Source organism: Ascidiella aspersa, chromosome 6 (genome assembly GCF_963924565.1).
Source record: "Ascidiella aspersa chromosome 6, kaAscAspe10.2, whole genome shotgun sequence".
Lineage (NCBI taxonomy): Eukaryota > Metazoa > Chordata > Ascidiacea > Phlebobranchia > Ascidiidae > Ascidiella > Ascidiella aspersa.
Genome location: NC_139452.1, coordinates 20,933,665 through 20,942,482, shown reverse-complemented (window position 1 = coordinate 20,942,482; position 8,818 = coordinate 20,933,665). Strand labels below are relative to the sequence as shown.

Genomic DNA, 8,818 nt, shown 5'->3' with positions numbered 1-8,818 from the left:
ATTTATGTCGTTTGTCTAAAGTTTTGTAAAGCTGGTAATACTTTTTTTTTTTCGTTTACCTCAGTTTGCAATGTTAGGTAAAACTAAACGTGAACTAAATATAGAGTAAATTAACATTTAATAACCTTAATTGCGTGAAAAGGTTGTTCAGCGATTTTCTGGACGTTACAAAACGCCTGTGCTCGGGTAGTCGAGAAATAGCTACGGTTCCTACTGACTAGACCAGGGGTTCCCAACCTGTGGTACGCGTACCACTATAGTGGTACTCGAAGGCTTTACAGGTGGTACGCGAGTAGCTTCCGTTTTATTCTCCTAAAACTCTAGATTCACAACTTCATATTTTGTTTACAAAAAAATTTCCCCGAAGCTCATTCTTATTGTTACGTAACTATTCTTATTGTTTCGAAACAATGCGATCTTTAAAATACAGGACATGTCAATTGTCGACAAGGAACACAGTTGATTTGAAAAGCGCACAACGCTGTGTGGTACATTGGGCGTTAATTATGTCAAATGATTACTCTTGATAAATATAATGTACTGTTTTAGCGTTGAATAATACTAGTTGTAAGCTAAAAATATGATTCGATATTAGTTGTTCTGCAAGAAGTGGTACGCGTGGCCGTACAGAGCGTCCAATATGGTACGAGATCTTAAAAAGGTTGGGAACCCCTGGACTAGACAAACCATTTGATCAAAGCTTTACTAATTGATTAAAAGAAGAACAACGGTGACGCAAATAGCACGTTTGGTTTACTAAAGCCATTACCAAAATCATTTGATAGGCGGGTCTCCTGCTTCTTTACTGCCAATTTTTTTTTTAGTTATTTTTAAATTACACATCGACACCCCAGACACGGCCTTGCGAAGTCAACTATAGTTACATAAATCTTTTAAATAAAAACTCCTCAATAAAAACATCCCTGTGTTCTTTACAGAAGCTGTTGTACTGCAAAACAACGACACAAAATCAGAACTGCATAGGATCAAAAAGCTTCTCATGAATTTGAAAGGTACGGTATATTAAAATTAGGTTTTTACCGAACAACCATTTTGTTTGCTTTTTTTGTAAATTTTAATTGGCGAGGAAACTTAAATGATGATATGAATTAGATTAGACAAATAATTTAAGAGTGCAAAATAGTCAAAAGATTAATTAATTTTTGTTTTGTATATACCAGGGGTTCTTAAACTATTTTTATCGCAGAGACCCAATTCTTCTTTAGTTTGTGTGAACCAGGGTCGGCATGAATTTCCCACATGTAACGTCATTTATTAACGTCATGAAGCAATTGAAGCATGTTGTTTAAGAAACTAGTCATTATTCGCCGAACTCATGCTTAAATTTTAAACTTAAATGTCTAAATATATTTAAGAAGGTGTCAAAGCGCCTCTTCAAAAAACTCTTTCCTTTAATTTTTTTTTTTATTTTGTAAATTATACACTAAGATTTTAATTAGGCCTTCGTGTACAAAAAAGTTGTCCACATACCTTTCTCAAGTGGTCAACCGAACTAGTTTAACAACTCCTGGTCCTCCATTTTTTGAAAAATAGTATATTATGTTAATCAAGCATAATTGTTTCAGAAATGTCACAGCTCGGTTCTGAAGAATTTAATACAAGACTGCAAAAGATTGATAGGCTACAAATGAATAGAACTGGTAAAACTAAATAAACTATGTAGAAACGTTTTAAATAAGCACAAATCTTCCTAAGCTGTACAATGCATAAATGTTATGGATATAAATACTACGTCTTAAAAAAACCCAGTAGTTTTTGTGAATATTGTGTACACTATTTATGGTTGATGGTTACCTACATTAATCCATCTGGTATGTATATCAACAAATATGCGGATATCATCCGCTCCTGCTCAAGCTTTTGGTCGATATTGTTTCGCGTATGGTTAGCCAACACTCTTTTTAAAGTTTAAATTAAATCCTTTACAATTTTTGTTAAAGAGGTGCTTCTTCAGCAACAAAACTTCACGAAAGAAGAATTTCTTAAAATACGAAACCAGCTTATCAATGTGAAAGGTAAGGCTCCTACGATGGTACATATAGACAGCAATTGATTAAGTTAATGTCGAACTCAGCCCGTTGGCCTGATTAAGATAGAACGCCTTCAAAAGGTTTTAATGTTTTATTTGTCATAACGAAGGTAAATAAGTACATTTTGTTTTTGTAAAAATCACCAACCGCACAACGGAGAGGGTGCATGGGCTAGCATAAACAGTTAGGCTTACGGCAAATTTAACACGGCGAAGAGTGTTTCAATTTTTCGTGATTTTTTTTCTTGCAAGGGATCACCATATTCGCATTCTTTGAACCACGGCCGCTTTCTGGACTGGCGATTATCTTTATCGCGATCTAGTTCAACGTGTATAGTTTGAATACTATAATTATAGCATATATTGACTATTGGCTTGTTGTTTCTTAGTCACGTTCCTGGGTAATCTGAACGCGTCCCAAGAACTAAACAGCTGTCGCCGTACCATCGGCAGGATTGCTGGCATGTGATGAAGACGCTACATTATACTGCATTAAAAAGTTTTAGCGATCCGGATCCTTTTAGAACAATTGTCAAAAACGCTAATCTTGACCTGTATTTATTATATCGATTTAAATTAGTTAACTTACATATCATGGCTTTCTAAACGAACTACTATAGGCGTTGCTCATGCCTATAATGTATAGTTAAGTTGGTCATATAAATGTCCCAAACGTGTATAGATAATTGAAATATTCATAAGTTTTGGGGTTAACTTAACCAAAAAAAAACGTATTTTAAGTTGGTATACTTTTACGGATCAGCGGTTGTAAAACTCTAACGTATGTTTAAAAATTATCGATGTTTAGACGATTTAAGTTGTTGTAACGAGAGCAGAAGCGACGATCGTGAAAGACACGGCTCAGAAATAAATTCCTGTCGAGGTTGGTTGCTGTGTAAAGTATTGGTAAAACAAAAATGCTATATAGGAATACGATTCCTACATTTTTAAATACTAATCTTATAGCGTCTGGGCTTTGGTCTAATTTGTAAAAAATAGGTAAAAGTGTGCTGTGTTATACGGTGGCTTCGTTAATAATTCTCTGTATTTTAATGACCCAAAAAAGTTAACTGGATAGATGTAAAATACTATATATGTTTTACATGTTTCTGGTAATGGTATAAATGTTTAACCTTTTAAACTAATAAAAACTTATACTTCACTTTCTCTACCTTAAGTTATGATAAACAAAAAGCGACTAAAACAATTTTCAGGGGTAGTTTCTAATACCATCTCTAACGTTTCAAAATAATCCCCAACGATTTGTGTGGTTTTTCAGATGAAACAAATAACACCAGACTTCAACTTGAGATATGCAATCGTCGCGCAATTAAACTACAGGGTAATGCTATAATGTTAACATGTAACTACATTATAACTACTAAATAAGGTTTGTAAATTTTTAAAATAGTTGCAGTGCTTTTTCATCATGTTGAAAATACATAAAGAGACATGCGAAACTTTTCAAATGGTACTACATATATGTTATTTTATATTCCTGCTACATATAAATAGTTAACTATAATTTTTGCGTTAGAATAAAATACAAAACAATACAATTATATATGAGATCTTTATTCGCTATAGTTAAAACTTAAGTCACTACAGGTGGTACGTCGCCAGAAAAGATTGGGAACAAATGCCCTAAAAATTTAGCCAGCATATATAAAGGCATAAAAACTTTCGTAATAAAACATTTTATTTTCTCCAGTTAGTTTGTTAACAAGCTTAACGTCCAATTTTAGTTATAGAAATGACAATATATTTTTTGCCAATTTTTAGCATTAAGATTTATTATTATTTAAAATACGTGTTTATTGTTGAACTTTATTCAGATCAAACAATCAGAAGAGAAGAATATGCTGAACGTCAAATAGCACAATGTAATTGTAAGTAAGATTTGGAGCAATGTTTATTTCTCAAACATTTTTAAAGAATACAGAAGGATAACTGTGGATATTATACAATGGGACGTTAAAGTACATTACAAAATATTTAGAAAGGCGATTCCCCTTATTTCCTCTTGAGCATACGAAAGGTGTCATTAATATACTGTTGAGTTAAAAATATACTGTTGAGTTAAAATACTGTTGAGTTAAAATATTGGTTGTATGTCTCGGATGACAATTATTAAGTATCGGACATCCCTTATTGGAATTAAAATGGATTTGTTTACCGCACAATAAGTTTTCAAATATTATTTATAATATAATATAAGTTTACGTGGATTTACTCTGCGATTATTCAGAAAGTGACGTAACAAAAAACGAAAGCCATTTAATTTAAACTTTAGACAAGAATAACATTACAAGATTTGTCGACGCTCTATCCACTGCTGCTCGTGAGATTTACCTGTCCGACGAAAGTCTGTACAAGTATAAGTACGACGACAGAAGTGGAAAGTCAATTACGGATGGAGGAAGCGATATGTACGATGGTGGAAATAAGGTTGTTTATTTTTTAGTTAAATTCGGTATACAATAATCACTACAGTGTCACCGATAACTTAAAGTGAAAGTAAAACAACAATTCGATCTATATTTGCATGCTGTATTCGTTTCTAAATATTTATATTTAGCTTACTGTGGAAACTGAGATCTCAAGTCGTCAAAATCTGCAATACAATTCTTCCTTTAGGTATGTGTTTAGTATTTTCGAAGATACACCTTTTAAGCATTCAAAATTTTGTGTTTCTTCTTTTAAAAGGTAAAACTGTTATCCAATCTTTTTTGACAACATGTTTTTTGACAAAATTATAATTTGGTTTTTATCTGCTTTTTCAGCTGACATTAGTGCTTGCATTACAGTGACAATAACACTTACATTGGGCTTACCAAGACTTCGCATCCATTCACTTTGTCAATGCTTGTTCGCAATACGGATGGACTCCGCCATGACATTCGCTTGATGGTAATACTGCAGACTTGTCTGCAACACCAGATGTAAACAAAGTCAAAGTTACTTCAAAATTTTTTTTAAATAACCTGGCCTGAAATTAAGGGTTTAAATTGTTTCATTTTAACCGTAATGGTCTATTTACCTTAGGTTTATACGTAAAGCCGTTTAGTTGGTAATTGCTGTATTTTATGACTCTGTTGTGCACATATTGCGTGAAATCGAAAGAATTTATCATTTTTGTGTAATTGTATTTTATTTTTGATGTTTATTACTTCACTTCACTATTATCTAAAAATAGCTTGACTTTTGAAGTTATTTTTTATGCTTAAAAGGTATTTAAAACAACTTGTTTACAACACATGTAAATCCATTTACAGCAGGTAAGTTTTGTTGTTAATTGTAATATCCGTCTAACATGGGAATACTTATCTGCAGAATAACTGTTTATATGCGCCGTAAACCACCAATCAAATGCCTTATTATCAGTTTACGATTTTTGTACACAAGTGTAGGCTTACGGACTCCTGCCATAAAACTGAAATAAGAACAACACCAACGACAGAATAAAACACAATTCGGAATAAGATCAAGATAGGACTAATACCTAATGGTATTAAATCGGAATAAGTCCTAAATCCGTCGGAATAAGACCTAAAAAGGTCAGAATCAAACCAACACTTTAACTAACCCAAAACCCAACCCCTAAGTACATCACTAACTTCCCTAATAATTTCAACAACCCATTTTCTAAACCCACCGATTACCCCCCAATAACCCCAAACAGGACCAAAAATCCGGTGCCCAAACAGCGGTGCCTGGACGGCGTCGTAGTCACCAAAACGGCCGATGCCAGACCCATGGCCCCCGATCGTCTCATACCCTATATACCCACAGGTTCGGGGGTTATTTTGGCCATTTAGGCCTTCTTTCAATGAATTTAGGCATAATTCCGATGAATTTAGGCCTTATTCCGATGAATTTAGGCCTTATTCCGATGAATTTAGGCATTATTCCGATGAATTTAGGACTAATTCTGATGAATTTAGACCTTATTCCGATGGATTTAGACCTTATTCCGATGAATATAGGTCTTATTCAGACGAATTTGAACCTATGCTGTACTGGATATTACTGCGTATTTGGCTGTATTACGTCGTTGGTCTCAATACTATGGTTTTATAGATTTTTCTGCTTAAGATATTAATTGTTACTTTTTATGTTTTATTATGTGTTCCCGTTGTAACCCTACAATACATTGTCAAACATGTAAATGTCTCTGTGCGTAACAAACGTTTAAGTAACACCAAACATCTGCTGTGTCGCCAGCCAGCGCTTCTTAACCGGTGTGCCGCGGGCAAACGGAAAACTTTAAAAAAATAATAGACATATTTTTTTTTAATAGTGGACATATAAACATATTTCTTTCGGCTTATCTCTCATTGAGCATACAGTACTTTAAGGATTATGCTATGAAGCCTATCTATTAACAACTTTAAAACAAATAAATTCAAAACAAATTCCGGTATACCAAAACAAAAATCGCGCTCGCTTCGCTCGCCAGGTGCTCCGCCAAATTTTTGGTGGTTCACCCTGACTTCAAAAACGGTTAAGAAACACTGCGCTGGTCACAGGATGCATAGCTATATTCAAAAAATAAATAAAGTTTGTGGCGGACAATAAAAAAGAGATTTCATTTTTTGTTAGTATATTTCTTTCTTTTCTGTAGATCGTTGCAATTATGAACTTTAATTTATTAGGAGCACGGCAACCTTGGAGCGGACGGTTCTGGCAGTTGGTCCACATTTGGGGGATCTGTTTCAGTTCCACAAATATCAGCTTACTATACCGTCTACCAGGTCTATGGGGCTTCAAACGACCCTTCTATTGTACAAATATACTTCTATATGTACAGTTCAGAGGTAACATCTACAAATTAATCCCTGTATAGTATAGGCCTTCTAAATGTCTTTGTTGTTGTTTGTCTTGGGAGTTAACGAACAGTCGACCCCTATCTGGCAGCAATGTTACTTAAGAATGTATTTTTTGAAAATTATTGCATTCTTTTGCTGGGTGGACAAAAACTGGCTTAAAATATAATTACGTTTCAGCTCTTTAATTCAACTGGGTCAAGAACGTTAACCTTAGAAGTGGGTGTAAGAAATACAATACTCACAAACAATACAGCCATGTTACGAGGAACAATGAATAACGTTTACTTCAACTACATGCTTCTTTCAAGGTATTCAGTTTAATTACATGACCGTTAGTTCTAATAGAGTTTTAGGAGAATTTAGTGCAGTTGATTATACGTACGTTTAACAAGACAACCGTTGTGTTCGGAGCTTTATTTATCAAAATTCTCTGTAGTTATTTTTTTACAAAAAACAACAATGAATTCATTTTTCTCGTTTTACAGGCAAAAAAATATTCTTTATTAAATCGTATAAGTTTTAAAAGCGATACAGAGTTTCAACAGATTATCTTTCCATCAACCATTTAAATCACCGAATGGCCAACCACGCCGTTAGAATCGATATAACTTTGTAATAAGTATTATGATTTAACTACAAACAAGGCATTTGCTACTAAAAAAGCAAGTTTGTGGTAAGATTCGAATTCACGACAATTGCCTCGACCGTTCCAGTGCCGTCGATTTAGACTGAACTACGCTGGCTCACTGGGAAGCAAGTAGAGAAACTGATATCACTGCTTGCTGCATGTGATCGTACACCTCCCTTAAATGGGGCCTTAGTTTTGAATCGATCAAAACAATTTATAGGTCTTCATTATTTAACTAGGGTTAGCCATTTCGGAAAGTCGTAGTATTGGCAACGCCAACTGCTCTTGAGTCATAAAACACATTATACTTTCAGAAATCTTACTGAAGACTTAATTCATTTTTAGACGCATTTTAATTGGATGTAAACATGTGCTGTTGATGTATGTGTCGTTAGATGTTTATTGTGTATTTTTTGTTTTTTACAATCAAAACATTTTTTTTGTATAATCAATACATATTTAATTTAAGAAAAATAAAAAGTAAACATTAAAATGTTAGCAACAGGCAACAGCAACATGAAAGTCGTGAAACACTTTATAACAGATCAGGTTAACTTCGCCGGAACGCACTTTTGCCTATACCTTGGGCTGCGATGTTTTTATGGTAAGCTTTCACCAAGACTACCTTTAAAATCTAATTGTTGTTCTGTGATATTTCGTTTTTAGGTCACCGCCCACTTACATGTCGTCAACCGAGGTTAAGACCTTTCTTGAAAAAGTTTTGCTCAGTTTTAAGAACACATTTTGGAAAATTTCAAGTGGTCTATTTCCGAATTAACACTTTGCTGTTCTCTTAATGTTGATTACGTTTTCTGTTTTGTTAAACCATTTAACTATGTAAATATATCACGAAACTTGCAGTTAAATGTGTTATTCATACATCCATTGGGCATCACTTTTATATTAATACTCATCAGCAGATTATACTACATTGGCAAAACGGTGTTTAATCTTAAGCACCAAAACGCTCTAAACTCGACCCAAAATAGAAAGTTAAAAAACTTGGTTACAAGTGTATTAATTTTATTTAGGCGAATTCAGTATATAAAATTCATATAGAAATGCAAAACAAACCACAAATGGTAAAACTTCAAGCTAAGTCAAAAGTAAGAAATCCATATCAAGTAAAAATTTGCCTTATAAGTTTAATTATTTGCCTTAAACTGCATCGTTCGATCTCGTCGGTAAAAAAATTCTGTAAGCAGTAACAATTCAAAAAACTAGCATCTGCGTTCAATTACAGATCTTACAACCGTAATTTATTTGACGTAAAGAGTATACGTCACACTCTTTATAGGTGAATTGCTACCT

The 8,818-nt window shown here is 33.7% G+C and overlaps 1 protein-coding gene across 1 annotated transcript; it reads left to right on the top strand.

The window, feature by feature from the left end:
* The first annotated feature begins 2,543 nt into the window (after positions 1-2,543).
* LOC146140710 (uncharacterized) lies at positions 2,544-8,420 on the top strand. The gene is made up of 9 exons (XM_083391197.1): positions 2,544-2,933; positions 3,330-3,392; positions 3,886-3,939; positions 4,344-4,498; positions 4,629-4,687; positions 4,858-4,960; positions 6,706-6,867; positions 7,057-7,187; positions 8,174-8,420. The coding sequence occupies exons 1-9, from the start codon at positions 2,834-2,836 to the stop codon at positions 8,283-8,285; spliced, it is 939 nt and encodes a 312-aa protein (XP_083247323.1). The 5' UTR covers positions 2,544-2,833; the 3' UTR covers positions 8,286-8,420.
* Positions 8,421-8,818: the final 398 nt, after the last annotated feature.

Coding starts and splice junctions, on each gene's coding strand:
- LOC146140710 (XM_083391197.1), top strand. CDS start 2,834: ATGTTTAAAAATTATCGATGTTTAGACGATTTAAGTTGTTGTAACGAG. Junction 3,393..3,885: donor TCGCGCAATTAAACTACAGG/GTAATGCTATAA, acceptor AACTTTATTCAG/ATCAAACAATCAGAAGAGAA. Junction 4,499..4,628: donor TGTACGATGGTGGAAATAAG/GTTGTTTATTTT, acceptor ATTTATATTTAG/CTTACTGTGGAAACTGAGAT.